This window comes from Entelurus aequoreus, linkage group LG08, assembly GCF_033978785.1.
Source record: "Entelurus aequoreus isolate RoL-2023_Sb linkage group LG08, RoL_Eaeq_v1.1, whole genome shotgun sequence".
Taxonomy (NCBI): domain Eukaryota; kingdom Metazoa; phylum Chordata; class Actinopteri; order Syngnathiformes; family Syngnathidae; genus Entelurus; species Entelurus aequoreus.
This window is the reverse complement of record NC_084738.1, coordinates 1,004,804-1,024,825: the sequence shown is the minus strand read 5'-3', so window position 1 is coordinate 1,024,825 and position 20,022 is coordinate 1,004,804. Positions and strand designations below refer to the sequence as shown.

The window sequence follows — 20,022 nt, the reverse complement described above, 5'->3', positions numbered from 1 at the left end:
AAAATCATGCACATATTTGGCCATCACTGCCATATTAAAAAATAAATAGGGTTCTTTGTTGTTATTGTTTTATGTAGCATTGTACAGTAGTCCTACTAGTAAATATAAAATGACTAAGCAAGAATCCATTTCATTTTTGTGATCAATATTTGCTGCCCAAAATGAATAGGTTTCTTACTCGATCTTAGAAAATGCATCCATTTAAGTTTTAACTCTAAAGTTGTATAAAAAAATAATGCACATATTTGGCCATCCCTGCCATATTGAAAAATAAATAGGGTTCTTTGTTGTTATTGTTTTATGTAGCATTGTACAGTAGTCCTACTAGTAAATATAAAATGACTAAGCAAGAATCCATTTCATTTTTATGATCAATATTTGCTCCCCAAAATAGCAATACAATCTGTCACTTTTTTTTTAAATCAAAATGAATAGGTTTCTTACTCGATGTTAGAAAATGCATCCATTTATGTTTTAACTCTAAAGTTGTATAAAAAATTAATGCACATATTTGGCCATCCCTGCCATATTAAAAAATAAATAGGGTTCTTTGTTGTTATTGTTTTATGTAGCATTGTACAGTAGTCCTACTAGTAAATATAAAATGACTAAGCAAGAATCCATTTCATTTTTATGATCAATATTTGCTCCCCAAAATAGCAATACAATCTGTCACTTTTTTTTAAATCAAAATGAATAGGTTTCTTACTCGATGTTAGAAAATGCATGCATTTAAGTTTTAACTCTAAAGTTGTATAAAAAATTAATGCACATATTTGGCCATCCCTGCCATATTAAGAAATAAATAGGGTTCTTTGTTGTTATTGTTTTATGTAGCATTGTACAGTAGTCCTACTAGTAAATATAAAACGACTAAGCAAGAATCCATTTCATTTTTATGATCAATATTTGCTCCCCAAAATAGCAATACAATCTGTCACTTTTTTATCAAAATGAATAGGTTTCTTACTCGATCTTAGAAAATGCATGCATTTAAGTTTGAACTCTAAAGTTGTATAAAAAAAATCATGCACACATTTGGCCATCCCTGCCATATTAAAAAATAAATAGGGTTCTTTGTTGTTATTGTTTTATGTAGCATTGTACAGTAGTCCTACTAGTAAATATAAAACGACTAAGCAAGAATCCATTTCATTTTTATGATCAATATTTGCTCCCCAAAATAGCAATACAATCTGTCACTTTTTTTATCAAAATGAATAGGTTTCTTACTCGACCTTAGAAAATGCATGCATTTAAGTTTGAGCTCTAAAGTTGTATAAAAAAAATCATGCACATATTTGGCCATCACTGCCATATTAAAAAATAAATAGGGTTCTTTGTTGTTATTGTTTTATGTAGCATTGTACAGTAGTCCTACTAGTAAATATAAAATGACTAAGCAAGAATCCATTTCATTTTTGTGATCAATATTTGCTGCCCAAAATGAATAGGTTTCTTACTCGATCTTAGAAAATGCATCCATTTAAGTTTTAACTCTAAAGTTGTATAAAAAAATAATGCACATATTTGGCCATCCCTGCCATATTCAAAAATAAATAGGGTTCTTTGTTGTTATTGTTTTATGTAGCATTGTACAGTAGTCCTACTAGTAAATATAAAATGACTAAGCAAGAATTCATTTCACTTTTATGATCAATATTTGCTCCCCAAAATAGCAATACAATGTGTCACTTTTTTTTTTAATCAAAATGAATAGGTTTCTTACTCGATGTTAGAAAATGCATGCATTTAAGTTTGAACTCTAAAGTTGTATAAAAAAAATCATGCACATATTTGGCCATCCCTGCCATATTAAAAAATAAATAGGGTTCTTTGTTGTTATTGTTTTATGTAGCATTGTACAGTAGTCCTACTAGTAAATATAAAATGACTAAGCAAGAATCCATTTCATTTTTGTGATCAATATTTGCTGCCCAAAATGAATAGGTTTCTTACTCGATCTTAGAAAATGCATCCATTTAAGTTTTAACTCTAAAGTTGTATAAAAAAATAATGCACATATTTGGCCATCCCTGCCATATTCAAAAATAAATAGGGTTCTTTGTTGTTAGTGTTTTATGTAGCATTGTACAGTAGTCCTACTAGTAAATATAAAATGACTAAGCAAGAATCCATTTCATTTTTATGATCAATATTTGCTCCCCAAAATAGCAATACAATCTGTCACTTTTTTTAAAAATCAAAATGAATAGGTTTCTTACTCGATGTTAGAAAATGCATGCATTTAAGTTTGAACTCTAAAGTTGTATAAAAAAAATCATGCACACATTTGGCCATCCCTGCCATATTAAAAAATAAATAGGGTTCTTTGTTGTTATTGTTTTATGTAGCATTGTACAGTAGTCCTACTAGTAAATATAAAACGACTAAGCAAGAATCCATTTCATTTTTGTGATCAATATTTGCTCCCCAAAATAGCAATACAATCTGTCACTTTTTTATCAAAATGAATAGGTTTCTTACTCGATCTTAGAAAATGCATGCATTTAAGTTTGAGCTCTAAAGTTGTATAAAAAAAATCATGCACACATTTGGCCATCCCTGCCATATTAAAAAATAAATAGGGTTCTTTGTTGTTATTGTTTTATGTAGCATTGTACAGTAGTCCTACTAGTAAATATAAAATGACTAAGCAATAATCCATTTCATTTTTGTGATCAATATTTGCTGCCCAAAATGAATAGGTTTCTTACTCGATCTTAGAAAATGCATCCATTTAAGTTTTAACTCTAAAGTTGTATAAAAAAATAATGCACATATTTGGCCATCCCTGCTTATTCAAAAATAAATAGGGTTCTTTGTTGTTATTGTTTTATGTAGCATTGTACAGTAGTCCTACTAGTAAATATAAAATTACTAAGCAAGAATCCATTTCATTTTTATGATCAATATTTGCTCCCCAAAATAGCGATACAATCTGTCACTTTTTTTTTTAAATCAAAATGAATAGGTTTCTTACTCGATGTTAGAAAATGCATGCATTTAAGTTTGAACTCTAAAGTTGTATAAAAAAAATCATGCACATATTTGGCCATCCCTGCCATATTAAAAAATAAATAGGGTTCTTTGTTGTTATTGTTTTATGTAGCATTGTACAGTAGTCCTACTAGTAAATATAAAACGACTAAGCAAGAATCCATTTCATTTTTGTGATCAATATTTGCTCCCCAAAATAGCAATACAATCTGTCACTTTTTTATCAAAATGAATAGGTTTCTTACTCGATCTTAGAAAATGCATGCATTTAAGTTTGAACTCTAAAGTTGTATAAAAAAAATCATGCACATATTTGGCCATCCCTGCCATATTAAAAAATAAATAGGGTTCTTTGTTGTTATTGTTTTATGTAGCATTGTACAGTAGTCCTACTAGTAAATATAAAATGTCTAAGCAAGAATCCATTTCATTTTTATGATCAATATTTGCCCCCCAAAATAGCAATACAATCTGTCACTTTTTTATCAATCAATCAATGTTTATTTATATAGCCCTAAATCACAAATGTCTCAAAGGGCTGCACAAGCCACAACGACATCCTCTGTACAGAGCCCACATACAGGCAAGGAAAAACTCACCCCAGTGGGACGTCGATGTGAATGACTATGAGAAACCTTGGAGAGGACCGCATATGTGGGTAATCAGCATTTCCGTTTTCTTAGCGTTGAGTTGCAAAAAGTTAGCGGACATCCATTGTTTAATTTTATTAAGACACGCCTCCAGCTGACTACACTCCGGCGTGTTGGTCAGCTTTAGGGGCATGTAGAATTGGGTGTCATCAGCATAACAATGAAAGCTAACACCGTATTTGTGTATGATGTCACCTAGCGGCAGCATGTAGATACTATAGAGTGCAGGGCCAAGGACCGAACCCTGGGGAACTCCGCATGTTACCTTAACATAGTCCGAGGTCACATTGTTATGGGAGACGCACTGCATCCTGTCAGTAAGATAAGAGTTAAACCAAGACAAGGCTAAGTCTGACATACCAATACGCGTTTTGATACGCTCTAATAAAATATTATGATCGACGGTATCGAAAGCGGCGCTAAGATCAAGAAGCAGCAACATAGATGACGCATCAGAATCCATCGTTAGCAATAGATCATTAGTCATTTTTGCGAGGGCTGTCTCCGTAGAGGGATTTGCCCTGAAACTGGATTGAAAAGGTTCACAGAGATTGTTAGACGCTAAGTGTTCATTTAGCTGCTGTGCAACAATTTTTTCCAGGATTTTCTAAATAAACGGAAGGTGGGACACCGGCCGGTAGTTTACCATGAGGTCAGGATCGAGGTTAGGGCTTTTGAGTAGAGGATGAATAGCCGCTTTTTTGAATGCTAGGGGAACAGTGCCAGAGGAAAGTGATAGGTTTATAATATTTAGCACTGATGGACCTAATAATACAAAAAGCTCCTCGATAAGTTTCCCAGGAAGTGGGTCAAGTAAACATGTTGTTTGTTTTGTCCCATTTACACGCCTTAACAATTCCTCCAATGTTATTTAATCAAAAAGAGACAGACTATTTTGGAGGGCAGTGTCCGTTGTATAAACAGTTGTATCTGTGTTAATAGAACCCAGTTGTAGCTGAGATGCATTGTCTTTAATCTCCTTTCTAATGAGTTCAATTTTCTTATTAAAGAAATTCATAAAGTCATCTGCCGAGTGGGTGGAGCTACTGGGAGGAGTCCCTTGTTGGGTTAACGATGCTACTGTACTAAACACAAATTTAGGATCGTTTTTGTTGAGGCGGATGAGATTTGAGTAATATTTAGCTTTAGCTAAGGTAAGCATGCGTTTATAAGTTATTAAACTATCACTCCATGTTTGATGGAAAACCTCAAGTTTAGTCACGCGCCATTTGCGTTCCAGCTTTCTACATGATAAATTATGAGCTCTAGTTTCTTCTGTAAACCATGGGGTACGCCTTTTAGGGGCCCTTTTTAGCTTTAGCAGTGCTATACTATCAATGGTGTCGCGTAGGGCGTCGTTAAAGTTGTTAGTGAGGTTATCAATAGAGCCCACATAATTTGGGAATGGTGACATTACCGAAGGCAGTAGGCCAGCAAGAGTCATCGTTGTGGCAGCATTAATGTTGCGGCTGCTATAGCAGTTATTATTATTATTATTAGCTTGTTGACAATGAGTCACAACTTCGAATTTTATAAGGTAATGATCGGACATTACTTTAGTATATGGAAGTATCATAACTTTGGAGGTAGTGACACCCCTGACAAGCACTAGATCTATCGTATTACCGTTGCGATGCGTGGGTTCATTTATTATTTGTGTAAGACCACAGCTATCAATTATAGTCTGGAGCGCCACGCACGGAGGGTCCAAAGGGGTATTCATATGGATATTAAAGTCCCCCATTATGATTATATTGTCGGCGTGCGTCACTAAATCAGCAATGAACTCTGAGAATTCACTGACAAAGTCCGAATAGGGCCCTGGGGGGCGGTAGATAACAGCCAGGTAGAGAGGCAGCGGTGTGACAGACCTCATAGTGAGCACCTCAAATGAGTTATATTTATTATTTAGGTTAGGGGTAAGGTTAAAGTTTTCGTTGTATATTAGTGCAACCCCCCCACCCCTTTTAATGGGACGGGCAATATGTGCATTCGTATAGTTAGGAGGAGATGCCTCATTCAGCGCAGAAAAATCGTCTGGTTTGAGCCAGGTTTCGCTGAGACCAATGACGTTAAGATTGTTGTCTCTAATGACCTCATTAACTAATAAAGTTTTGGGAGACAGTGATCTTATGTTTAAAAAGCCAATATTATAGGTAGTGGGCTGTTTTGAGGAGTTTTTGTTGAAATTATCCGTAGTAGCAATATTAATAATGTTTTATATGTTTTAATAATAATTTATCAAAATAAATAGGTTTCTTACTCGATCTTAAAAAATGCATCCGTTTAAGTTTAAACTCTAAAGTTGTATAACAAATCATGCACATATTTGGCCATCCCTGTCATATTAAAAATAAATAGGGTTTTTTGTTATAATTGTTTTATGTAGTATTGTACAGTAGTCATACTAGTAAATCTAAAATGACTAAGCAAGAACCCATTTTGTTTTTATGATCAATATTTGCTTCCCAAAATAGCAATAAAATCTGTCACTTTTTTGTCAAAATGAATAGGATTCTTACTCGATCTTAGAAAATGCATTCTTTTAGGTTTGAACTCTAAAGTTGTATAAAAAATCATGCACATGTATGGCCATCCCTGCCTTATTTAAAAAATAAATAGGGTTCTTTGTTATATTGTTGTATGTAGTACTGTACAGTAGTCATACTAGTAAATCTAAAATGACTAAGCAAGAACCCATTTCATTTTTATGATCAATATTTGCTCCCCAAAATAGCAATACAATCTGTCATTTTTGTCAAAATGAATAGGGTTCTTACTCGATCTTAGAAAATGCATTCGTTAAGGTTTGAACTCTAAAGTTGTATAAAAAATCATGCACATATATGGCCATCCCTGCCATATTTAAAAAATAAATAGGGTTCTTTGTTATATTGTTTTGTGTAGTACTGTACAGTAGTCATACTAGTAAATCTAAAATGACTAAGCAAGAACCCATTTCATTTTTATGATCAATATTTGCTCCCCAAAATAGCAATACAATCTGTCATTTTTTTGGTCAAAATGAATAGGTTTCTTACTCGATCTTAGAAAATGCATTTGTTTAAGTTTTAATCTAAAGTTGTATAAAAAAATCATGCACATATATGGCCATCCCTGCCATATTTAAAAAATAAATAGGGTTCTTTGTTATATTGTTTTGTGTAGTACTGTACAGTAGTCATACTAGTAAATCTAAAATGACTAAGCAAGAACCCATTTCATTTTTATGATCAACATTTGCTCCCCAAAATAGCAATACAATCTGTCATTTTTGTCAAAATGAATAGGGTTCTTACTCGATCTTAGAAAATGCATCCGTTTAAGTTTGAACTCTAAAGTTGTATAAAAAAAATCATGCACATATTTGGCCATCCCTGCCATATTTAAAAAATAAATAGGGTTCTTTTTTATAATTGTTTTATGTAGTATTGTACAGTAGACATACTAATAAATCTAAAATGACTAAACAAGAACCCATTTCATTTTTATGATCAATATTTCCTCCACAAAATGGCAATAAAATCTGTCATTTTTTTGTCAAAATGAATAGGTTTCTTACTCGATCTTAGAAAATGCATTTGTTTAAGTTTTAATCTAAAGTTGTATAAAAAAATCATGCACATATTTGGCCATCCTTCCCATATTCAAAATAACTAGGGTTCTTTGTTATTATTGTTTTATGTAGTATTGTACAGTAGTCATACTTGTAAATCAAAAATGACTAAAGAAGAATCCATTTCATTTTTATGATCAATATTTGCTCCACAAAATGGCAACTAAATTCGTCATTTTTTTTGTCAAAATGAATAGGTTTCTTACTCGATCTTAGAAAATGCATTTGTTTAAGTTTTAATTTAAAGTTGTATAAAAAAAAATCATGCACATGTTTGGCCATCCTTGCCATATTCAAAACAAATAGGGTACTTTGTTATTATTGTTTTAATTTAGTATAGTAGTCATACTAGTAAATCTAAAATGACTAAACAATAACCCATTTCATCTTTGATGGTCAACATTTTGCTCCCAAAAATAGCCAATTTGTCAGTTTTGTCAAAATGAATAGGGCTCTTACTCTAGTTAAACGAAATGCATTCCTATACGTTTTAAGAATAATGTTGTGTGAAAAAGCCTGAGCTGCTTCAAAATGAATACGCCTCTTTGTTACTATTGTGTCAATCTAAAATGACTAAGCAAGAACCCATTTCATTTTTGATGGTCAACATTTGGCTGCCATAAATACCTCTGAAATATGGCAGTTGTGTCAAAATGAATAGAGTTCTTACTCTAGTGTAGAAAATGCATCCCTGTGAGTTTTAAGGTTTATGTGTGAAAAAAGGACGTGAGGATTTTTATCCCTGCTACCTACAAAATGAATAGGGTTCTCGTTACTATGGTTTTACAGTATGTAGTATTGCAGTCGATCTAGAAAGACTAAGCAAGAACCCTCTGAATTATTGATGGTCCCCAAAACAGCCCTAGAATGTGTTTTGTCAAAATGAATAGGGTTCTTACTCAACCTTAGGAAATGCATCCCTTTAAAATGAATAGGGGTCTTTGTTGCTATTGTTTTGTGTTCAATGTGGAAATAAAGTCATTGATTGTACGTGATGTCATGTGACCCCCAGAAACAGCGCCAATGAAATCAAGGTGGTGGTGTGGCGCACGGGCCCCTCCGCCAAGCCAAGCTTCGAGGGTCTGATCCACCGCCCCTCCTACAAGCACGCCTCCAACTACGAGACCCCCTCGCCGCCCGTCCGCAGGCACGCCCCGGATCCGGGCGCCGGTCGAACCCCTCCGGCCGTGCCCCCGCTCCCGGCTCACCACCGGGCCACCGCCGCCCGCAGGCTGCTGGTCAACGGCTCGGAGGGCACCCCCGCCGGCACCCTGGGGGTGGGCACCCTGAGGTGGGACGCCCAGGGGGGGTCGGCCGAAGAGCTGGACGGGAAGCCGCGGCTCCTCCACCACCCTCACACGGCGACGCTGAAGGGCACCAGGGTGAAGGCGTCCAACGGGGACAACTACATCATCCTGTCCCCCATCGACCCCGGAAGCCAGGTACCGCAGACCGGTGGTGGTGGGCTGCATCTTCATCATCTCCTCCGCCCTCCTCCTCATCCTCACCACGGTCACATGATGGCTCATGCTAGATACGTCTCCTTACCGTACATCCCCGGCGCTAACTGACTTTACCGAACAGATCGAGACAAACACGAAGCATATGATCATTTTATCCCGCATGTATCCTATTGATTTTGATGTTTTATGCAATAGAGAGAGAGAGAGAGAGAGGAAGAGAGAGAGAGAGAGAGAAGTGTACTTGATGGTTGCATCTAGTGGCATCAATAAAGCAAACTTGTTAAAAGAAATGAAACGCCTCAGTTCATAACTACTAACAAGTTTGTGTGAGAGAGCCTGACTAACAACCTAACTTGACTGTTTGTGCTGTAGTTTTTTAGTTTTTTTTTGATAGGGCCCCATTTTTCGCAGTTTACCTGACACATGAAACGTGACAAATTGTGGGGTACACTATCCACTTTAGTGTTGAGTATCTTAAAATGTGTTTGGTGGCAATTCCAACTTTGACCACAGCGTCAGTTGCTATGCATAGTGGCGCTTTCCATCATTTTCAGCAGACTGCATTGCAAAATGATTAGCCCCCGAATCCCTTCCCCTCCTGTATGTGTGGAGGAGATGATTCCGCCATGAGACGTAGTGAGTTGTCATAGATTTTGTGTGAGAGAGCCTGACTAACAACCTAACTTGACTGTTTGTGCTGTAGTTTTTAAAAAAAAAATTTTTTTTTTTTTAATAGGGCTCCATTCTTAGCAGTTTACCTGACACATGAAACGTGACAAAATGTGGGGTGCACTATCCACTTTAGTGTTGACCATCTTAAAATGTGTTTTGTGGCAATTCCAACTTTAACCACAGCGTCAGTTGCTATGTAGAGCGCCGCTTTCCATCATTTCCAGCAGACTGCATTGCAAAATGATTAGCCCCCGAATCCTTTCCCCTCCTGTATGTGTGGAGGAGATTATTCCGCCATGAGACGTAGTGAGTTGTCATAGATTTTGTGCGGGAGAGCCTGACTAACAACCTAACTTGACTGTTTGTGCTGTAGTTTTTTTGTTTTTTTTGATAGGTCCCCATTTTTCGCAGTTTACCTGACAAATGAAACGTGACAAATTGTGGGGTGCACTATCCACTTTAGTGTTGACTATCTTAAAATGTGTTTGGTGGCAATTCCAACTTTGACCACAGCGTCAGTTGCTATGCAGAGTGGCGCTTTCCATCATTTTCAGCAGACTGCATTGCAAAATGATTAGCCCCCGAATCCCTTCCCCTCCTGTATGTGTGGAGGAGATTATTCCGCCATGAGACGTAGTGAGTTGTCATAGATTTGGTGTGAGAGAGCCTGACTAACAACCTAACTTGACTGTTTGTGCTGTAGTTTTTTTTTTGTTGATAGGGCCCCATTTTTCGCAGTTTACCTGACACATGAAACGTGACGAATTGTGGGGTGCACTATCCACTTGAGTGTTGACTATCTTAAAATGTGTTTTGTGGTAATTCCAACTTTGACCACAGCGTCAGTTGCTATGTAGTGGCGCTTTCCATCATTTTCAGCAGACTGCTTTGCAAAATGATTATCCCCCCCCCGTTCCCCAACCTTACTCTCACGCATATGAATCCCTTCCCCTCATGTACGTGTGGAGGAGATGATTCAGCCTTGAGACGTAGTGAATTGTCATAGATTTTGTGTGAGAGAGCCTGACTAACAACCTAACTTGACTGTTTGTGCTGTAGTTTTTTTTGGATAGGGCCCCATTTTTTGCAGTTTACCTGACACATGAATCGTGACAAATTGTGGGGTTTGCACTATCCACTTTAGTGTTGACCATCTTAAAATGTGTTTTGTGGCAATTCCAACTTTGACCACAGCGTCAGTTGCTATGCAGAGTGGCGCTTTCCATCATTTTCAGCAGACTGCATTGCAAAATGATTAGCCCCCGAATCTCTTCCCCTCATGTATGTGTGGAGGAGATGATTCAGCCATGAGACGTAGTGAATTGTCATAGATTTTGTGCGGGAGAGCCTGACTAACAACCTAACTTGACTGTTTGTGCTGTAGTTTTTTAGTTTTTTTTTGATAGGGCCCCATTTTTCGCAGTTTACCTGACACATGAAACGTGACAAATTGTGGGGTACACTATCCACTTTAGTGTTGAGTATCTTAAAATGTGTTTGGTGGCAATTCCAACTTTGACCACAGCGTCAGTTGCTATGCAGAGTGGCGCTTTCCATCATTTTCAGCAGACTGCATTGCAAAATGATTAGCCCCCGAATCCCTTCCCCTCATGTATGTGTGGAGGAGATGATTCCGCCATGAGACGTAGTGAGTTGTCATAGATTTGGTGTGAGAGAGCCTGACTAACAACCTAACTTGACTGTTTGTGCTGTAGTTTTTTTTTTTTTGATAGGGCCCCATTTTTCGCAGTTTACCTGACACATGAAACGTGACAAATTGTGGGGTGCACTATCCACTTTAGTGTTGACCATCTTAAAATGTGTTTTGTGGCAATTCCAACTTTGACCGCAGCGTCAGTTGCTATGTAGAGTGGCACTTTCTATAATTTTCAGCAGACTGCATTGCAAAATGATTATCCCCCGAATCCCTTCCCCTCCTGTATGTGTGGAGGAGATGATTCAGCCATGAGACGTAGTGATTTGTCATAGATTTTGTGTGAGAGCGCCTGACTAACAACCTAACTTGACTGTTTGTGCTGTAGTTTTTTAGTTTTTTTTTGATAGGGCCCCATTTTTCGCAGTTTACCTGACACATGAAACGTGACAAATTGTGGGGTGCACTATCCACTTTAGTATTGAGTATCTTAAAATGTGTTCGGTGGCAATTCCAACTTTGACCACAGCGTCAGTTGCTATGCAGAGTGGCGCTTTCCATCATTTTCAGCAGACTGCATTGCAAAATGATTAGCCCCCGAATCCCTTCCCCTCATGTATGTGTGGAGGAGATGATTCCGCCATGAGACGTAGTGAATTGTCATAGATTTGGTGTGAGAGAGCCTGACTAACAACCTAACTTGACTGTTTGTGCTGTAGTTTTTTTTTTTTGATAGGGCCCAATTCTTGGCAGTTTACCTGACACATGAAACGTGACAAATTGTGAGGTGCACTATCCACTTTAGTGTTGACCATCTTAAAATGTGTTTTGTGGCAATTCCAACTTTGACCACAGCGTCAGTTGCTATGCAGTGCGGCGCTTTCCATCATTTTCAGCAGACTGCATTGCAAAATGATTAGCCCCCGAATCCCTTCCCCTCCTGTATGTGTGGAGGAGATGATTCCGCCATGAGACGCAGTGAGTTGTCATAGATTTTGTGTGAGAGAGCCTGACTAACAACCTAACTTGACTGTTTGTGCTGTAGTTTTTTTTTTTTTTTGATAGGGCCCCATTTTTCGCAGTTTACCTGACACATGAAACGTGACAAATTGTGGGGTACACTATCCACTTTAGTGTTGAGTATCTTAAAATGTGTTTGGTGGCAATTCCAACTTTGACCACAGCGTCAGTTGCTATGCAGAGTGGCGCTTTCCATCATTTTCAGCAGACTGCATTGCAAAATGATTAGCCCCCGAATCCCTTCCCCTCCTGTATGTGTGGAGGAGATTATTCCGCCATGAGACGTAGTGATTTGTCATAGATTTTGTGTGAGAGCGCCTGACTAACAACCTAACTTGACTGTTTGTGCTGTAGTTTTTTTTTTTTTTTTTGATAGGGCCCCATTTTTTGCAGTTTACCTGACACATGAATCGTGACAAATTGTGGGGTTTGCACTATCCACTTTAGTGTTGACCATCTTAAAATGTGTTCTGTGGCAATTCCAACTTTGACCGCAGCGTCAGTTGCTATGTAGAGCGGCGCTTTCCGTTATTTTCAGCAGACTGCATTGCAAAATGATTAGCCCCCGAATCCCTTCCCCTCCTGTATGTGTGGAGGAGATGATTCCGCCATGAGACGTAGTGAATTGTCATAGATTTTGTGCGGGAGAGCCTGACTAACAACCTAACTTGACTGTTTGTGCTGTAGTTTTTTTTTTTTTGATAGGGCCCCATTTTTCGCAGTTTACCTGACACATGAAACGTGACAAATTGTGGGGTTTGCACTATCCACTTTAGTGTTGACCATCTTAAAATGTGTTCTGTGGCAATTCCAACTTTGACCGCAGCGTCAGTTGCTATGTAGAGCGGCGCTTTCCGTTATTTTCAGCAGACTGCATTGCAAAATGATTAGCCCCCGAATCCCTTCCCCTCCTGTATGTGTGGAGGAGATGATTCCGCCATGAGACGTAGTGAATTGTCATAGATTTTGTGCGGGAGAGCCTGACTAACAACCTAACTTGACTGTTTGTGCTGTAGTTTTTTTTTTTGATAGGGCCCCATTCTTGGCAGTTTACCTGACACATGAAACGTGACAAATTGTGAGGTGCACTATCCACTTTAGTGTTGACCATCTTAAAATGTGTTTTGTGGCAATTCCAACTTTGACCACAGCGTCAGTTGCTATGTAGAGCGGCGCTTTCCATCATTTTCAGCAGACTGCATTGCAAAATGATTAGCCCCCGAATCCCTTCCCCTCATGTATGTGTGGAGGAGATGATTCAGCCATGAGACGTAGTGAATTGTCATAGATTTTGTGTGTGAGAGCGCCTGACTAACAACCTAACTTGACCGTTTGTGCTGTATTTTTTTTTTTTTGATAGGGCCCCTTTTTTCACAGTTTACCTGACACATGAAACGTGACGAATTGTGGGGTGCACTATCCACTTGAGTGTTGACTATCTTAAAATGTGTTTTGTGGCAATTCCAACTTTGACCACAGCGTCAGTTGCTATGTAGAGTGGCGCTTTCCATCATTTTCAGCAGACTGCATTGCAAAAGAATTAGCCCCCGAATCCCTTCCCCTCCGGTATGTGTGGAGGAGATGATTCAGCCATGAGACGTAGTGAGTTGTCATAGATTTCCTGCATTGTAACAATAATCCATCATTTAATGGTAGCTCTAAGCCAATCCGGGGGCGAGGACAGGTCACATGATGCATGACTCATCACATCAACACAATGCTATTGTTGGCCTCGGTGACACCAACAAAGCAGTATTTCATGTTTTGCAGCCAAGCACAATCTCTTGTCTAAATGTGTTCATTGACTTGTGCTTGCAGGTCTTGAGGCCTGTTTATCAGGACAATCAGAGAACACTGGGTAAGACATCTTGTTGCTTCTTTGCAGACCGAGTGTATTATTACCTTCACACGTCGCGTTCATTTTCCATACATTTTCAGCCATTGATGCTGTCTCCAATACAAGGAGCCAGTGTTGTTTGGGTCAAGGGTCAAAGGATTGTGGGTCTTCACCCCAATTGTTGTTTTTTTTCAAGCACTATTTCAATAATTTAAGGATTGCAAGCCAACTGGTTTATGTTTATATATGGTTCTGTGTGCCAAATATGTCATATATTTTTTGAATTGATCTTTTACTTCGAAAAAAACGTTTCTACCTCAACATTTTTTAGGGATAGCAATTTTGCAGATTTTGTAATTAAAAAAAAAAAAAAAAGTTTGCAAAATAGGCCACATATATTACTTTTTAAATGTTTTTATTTCCTAGCATTTTCAATATATTTTAGAGATGGTAAGCCAACTGATTTATGTTAATTTCTTTTTTTGTGTGAAAAATACACCACATGTTTTTAATTTCTCTCTTACTTAAAAAAAATTATATATTCTTTTAGAGACAGTAATTTTGCATATATATATATATATATATATATATATATATATATATATATATATATATATATATATATATATATATATATATATATATATATATATATATATATATATATATATATATATATATATATATATGTGTGTGTGTGTGTGTGTGTGTGTGTGTGTGTGTGTGTGTGTGTGTGTGTGTGTGAGTGTGTGCAAAATATATCACATATTTAGGATTTTTTTTTTCTACTTACATTTTTTTAGGGTTAGAATTCTTCTTAGATTTCATACTTTTTAATTTATTTGCAAAATAAATTTAAAAAATCCCTCTTTTTATGTAACTTTTTCTACTTTTAAATCTATTAGCAATAGTAATTTTGCAGATTTTTTATTTTGCAGATTTAAATTTTTGTGCAAATACTGTAGGCCACTCGTTTTTTCTAAATCCCCTTTATTATTCATTCATTTGTTTTATTTGTTTGTTATTATTATTATTATTATTATTTTATTTTTTTTAATTTTTTTCCTAGCACTATTTAAATATTTTTGGGGAATGTTAGCCAACATATTTTATGTTTATATATTTTTTTGTGAACAAAATATGCCACATATTTTTATCTAACCTTTTACTTAATTTATTTTTCTCAACTTTTTTTTACCTTTAACTCTTTTAGGGATTATATTCGTACATATATATATTTTTTGCTATATCATCCACTTTTAACTTTTTTCTTTCATTTAAAACATTAAAAATGTTACCTCTCTTTATTTAAACGTACTTAATGACAGTTGAATAATAGAAACCACGGACAATCCATAAATATAACTAAACTATATCATAAATAAATAACAATACTAAAATAGTAAATATTTACATTTGGAATAATTTTAGTGAATTGGAAAAATACAAAAAAATATATACGTACGTATATTGTAGCGTCCCGGAAGAGTTAGTGCTGCAAGGGGTTCTGGGTATTTGTTCTGTTGTGTTTATGTTGTGTTACGGTGCGGATGTTCTCCCAAAATGTGTTTGTCATTCTTGTTTGGTGTGGGTTCACAGTGTGGCACATATTTGTAACAGTGTTAAAGTTGTTTATACGTCCACCCTCAGTGTGACCTGTATGGCTGTTGACCAAGTATGCCTTGCATTCACTTGTGTGTGTGAAAAGCCGGCACGCAAAGGCAGTGCCTTTAAGGTTTATTGGCGCTCTATACTTCTCCCTACGTCCGTGTACCACTCCGTATAGCGGCGTTTTAAAAAGTCATACATTTTACTTTTTGAAACCGATACCAATAATTTCCGATATTACATTTTAAAGCCTTTATCGGCCGATAATATCGGACATCTCTAGTAAGAAGAGTTGGGTTTGCATAATAAGTCCCTTTAAAAGTTATATGCTATTGCTATGTTGTCTATTACCATTGTTGGTATATTCATTATTCCTACATTGTTGATACACATTATTGTTACAGTGTAATAAGTATTGTTACCTGTGGTAATGCCACTATGATACAACATCTGTATTATAATCCTTGAACAAAATAACAGTGAAACTCATGTGAATAATCACTGAATGGAGAACTGGGGGTGTGATTAAATAAGTTATCTTTTTCCACTCCCTTTCAGGCAAAACTGGACAATCATGCATTACATACTATACATTACCTTTTGCACTATATTAATTTATATTATTATGTGTTGTCAACTTTGTACTTTTTTATGTCATTGCCTGAAATAAATAAATAAATGAAAAAATTAAATGAAAAATGAAGAGGTTCATTTGGCCTACTAATGTGTATTTATAAGTGGTTGATTTATATAGGCTAGTAAGGTAAAGTTTTGTACCTGACAAGTTTCGGCTATCTTGCTTCTGCAGCCTTCATCAGGTACAAAACTTTACCTTACTAGCCTTTTTAAAGCAACCACTTATAAAAACCCTTTAAAAGTTGCTTATTTACACATGTTTTCGTTGTTTTTGTCAAAAATGTAAAGAAAATCAGCTTCAAAAATATAAAAATAGAATATAAAACTGTTCAAAAGTTTGCTCATGCCATTGAATAAGACGGTGTTTTCAAACTTATGAACAATACTGTGTCATCCTATTTAAAGAATGCAATGTAACCTGTTTCCTTATCTATTAGGACTTCCAGCCAACAGGTTGTATCCACCGCGACAAGCGTCTGGCTCACAGAACCAGGCGGGTGGTGCAAGTGCAACCTTCTCACCGGAGATTAGCAGCAGCACCGCTGGAGGCGAAGGCGGAAGATGCGGCCCTTTCTCCAGCCGCGCCGGCTTCCTGCGCCGCTCCAATAACGCCAAGACGGCCAAAACCAACTCCAACTACCAGCAGCACAGCCCCAACTTTGCAAACTACCAGAACTGTACCATAGTGCGCTCGCACGTACCGCGTGGAAACAACTATGGATACGTTACTGTGGCGCCCAAGATCCTCATCTTCCCCATCTTTGTTCAGGTCAGTTGCATGGCTTGGAAACAAGATCTTCAATATCATTATTATTAATATGCAATACATCAAATGTGCAGCCTCTGGACTTGTGCAGCCGAGCTCTCATCCTGACGGAAGAGATGATCCTCCACGAAAGCAAGCATCATGTGCTAAAGGTCAGACGGAAAGCCAAATATTGACATTCCTGCCTTCCATTATCACTCACAAGCACGCCCGATTGATGCAAATGTAACTGCGAGCATGCTGTGACCTATGAAAATGAAATAATATATCGGAACGCGGTGTGTCCGTTAAAGGTAACAGTGTTCGTCTACACCGACCTGATGCTGGTCACTAGAGAGGACGAGCCCGGCAGGTGTAACGTCCTTCAGAGTCCCTTATTCCTGCGACACCTGCGACTACAGGACGGTAGGTACTCAACAGCAATGCATCTTACACATACCATAACTTTAGGTACCCTCGCACTATTTAGGTATCATCAAACACAATGTGTGATACTTAATAATCCCAATTAGACTTAGACTTAGACAAACTTAATTGATCCACAAGGGAAATTGTTCCACACGGTAGCTCAGTTACAAAGGATGGAAAGGATAATGCAGGTATAAAGTAGACTAAAAATGCACCATAGCAGCAATAGTCATGGGTTGACCCACTTTTACAAGAATGCAAAGCCAAAATTTTACAGTGGAAAGACATATTTTCATTAATTTAAAAAAACATTTTTTTATTTTTTTTTTAAACCGATATAAAGTTAGGATTACAAGAATAAAGACAAAATATTTGGAAAAAAAGGTCATATTTTACCGGTCTAAAGAAAAGCTAAAATAATGTGAATATACAACAAAGAAAAGTCATAATTTTATTTGTTTAAAAAAAGGACCCCATTTTCTGATAATGCAAATACAAAATATTACAGAGAAAAGGCATATTTTTACCAATTAAAAAAGGCATGTTTCTTTTCTTTTCAACCAGAATATAACGTTTGAATGTCAAGAGTAAAGACAACATATTTGAAAAAAGGTCACTTGGCAAAAAAGACCCAATTGTATTAGAATGTTAAGTTATTATTCCAGAAAAAGACAACATATTTTAAAGATATGTCATCATTTTACCACAATTATAAAGTTTTACTTGCAACAATAAAGTCAGAATATTAGTCGAAGAAAAAGTAAGAATAATGTGAAAACATTACAAATAAAAGCCTTTTTTTTTTACCAATTAAAAATATTAAAAAAAAATATATATATATAAAATTTTAATTACAAGAATAAAGACTAAATATGAAAAAAAAGTCATAATTTTACCAATTAAGAAAAGTTAATTCACAAAAATAAATTAAAAACAGGTCATGATTCTACTTGGTAAAAAGATAACATTTGTAATTGTAAGAAAAAGCCAAAAAATTACAAATATATATATATATTTTTAAAACCGATATAAAGTTAGAGGTACAAGAATAAAGACAACATATTTGAAAAAAATAGGTCATAATTTTACCGTTCTAAAGAAAAGTTAAAATAATGTGAACAAATCATAATTTTATTTGGTTAAAAAATGGATAACATTTTGTGATAAAGCAAAGACAAAATATTACAGAGAAAAGTCATATTTTTACCAATTAAAAAAGGCATGCCTCTTTTCTTTTCAACCAGAATATAACGTTTGAATTTCAAAAATAAAGACAAAATATTTGAAAAAAAGTCACACTTTTACTTGGTAACAAAAGACCCAATTTTATTAAAATGTTAAGTTATTATTCCAGAAAAAGCCAAAATATTTTAAAGATAAGTCATAATTTTACCACGATTATAAAGTTCTAATTGCAACAATAAAGTCAGAATATTAGTCGAAAAAAAGTTTACCAATTAAAATCATTTTTATAAACAGAATATAAAGTTAGAATTACAAGAATAAAGACCAAATCTAAAAAAAAATAAAAATCATAATTTTACCAATTAAGAACAGTTAATTCGCAAAAATAAATTAAAAACATTACAATATGTCATAATTTTACTTGGTAAAAAGATAACATTTTATGACTATGCAAAGTTGAAATTGTAAGAAAAAGCCAAAACAATTACAAAGAAAATATATATTTGTAATTTTTTTTAAAGAAAAACTAATAAATATTAATTTTACCCAAAAATGAGCACATAAATGTATGATTCTCGCTCTTTCTTTTTCTTAAATTGACAAACAAATATGTTATTTTTTAAGAAAACTGACCAAGGTGCACTCATTTTCTTGTTAAGTTTGCTAATATTTTAATTCATTTTGGTATTATTTCTTAATCTTAACAAAGTGTACACATGACATCACATGTCCAAAATTAATTCACGTGTTTAAGACATCTAGAATGCACAAAAGCAAAAAAAAAAAAAAAAAAAAATCTCTATTTGAAAGCAAACCACCAGTAGCTGACCTTTGACCTGCGGATATTTAGGGAAAGTCCCTGCTCCTTTGTCTTTTCCTTTCACCTCCCAGTAAACAATCATCTCCTGTGCCAGTGTGACAGAATAGCTTGGCAGTGAGGGACACTCGCAGGGAGCCAATCCCAGTGAAGGAGGGGCGGGTTCATTGTAAATATTTATCTGTAGCATAATGAAGTAGGAATAAATATACAGTAGATATTGTGGTAGAGCACACTTGCATTGTGTTGCACATGAATGTCACAAAGAGCACACGATGACGGCATGCCACTTTGAGCATTGTTCCAACTTTCCAGTCCATTGTTGGACTCACTGCACACAACTTCACCAGCGATTGATGACAGTTTGCCACACTGGACACAAATCTGTGGCGTGTGATTTTCAATCATCAAATTGGACAGAGAAATAGGGGATGGATGAAGCCGGAAACCAGCTGTACAGAGAATTACATGAAGATGAGTTTTCAATTTTGTGTCAGTTTTTACAATGTTGATGACATTTTTTGACAAAGTCATTCAAAATTGTATATAGAGTCTCATAAGCAATTCAATGGGATACCCTGAGGTCGTCTACAGTCATGTATTTCTAGTGTTAGTTGCACATTTCCTGCATTTGTGTTTTGATTTTATTCCTAATGTATGCATTTTATTATAATTATGATTAACAACAAC

General features: G+C 36.0%; 1 protein-coding gene across 1 annotated transcript in view; it reads left to right on the top strand.

Annotated features, from left to right (window-relative positions):
• Nucleotides 1-20,022, top strand: part of LOC133655280 (regulator of G-protein signaling 3-like) — a 378,581-nt gene that overhangs the window by 139,070 nt on the left and 219,489 nt on the right. Inside the window, 5 exon segments of the mRNA XM_062055278.1 lie at nt 8,279-8,708; nt 13,894-13,933; nt 16,594-16,925; nt 16,997-17,074; nt 17,216-17,327. Of these exon segments, the coding sequence (XP_061911262.1) occupies nt 8,279-8,708; nt 13,894-13,933; nt 16,594-16,925; nt 16,997-17,074; nt 17,216-17,327 (992 nt within the window).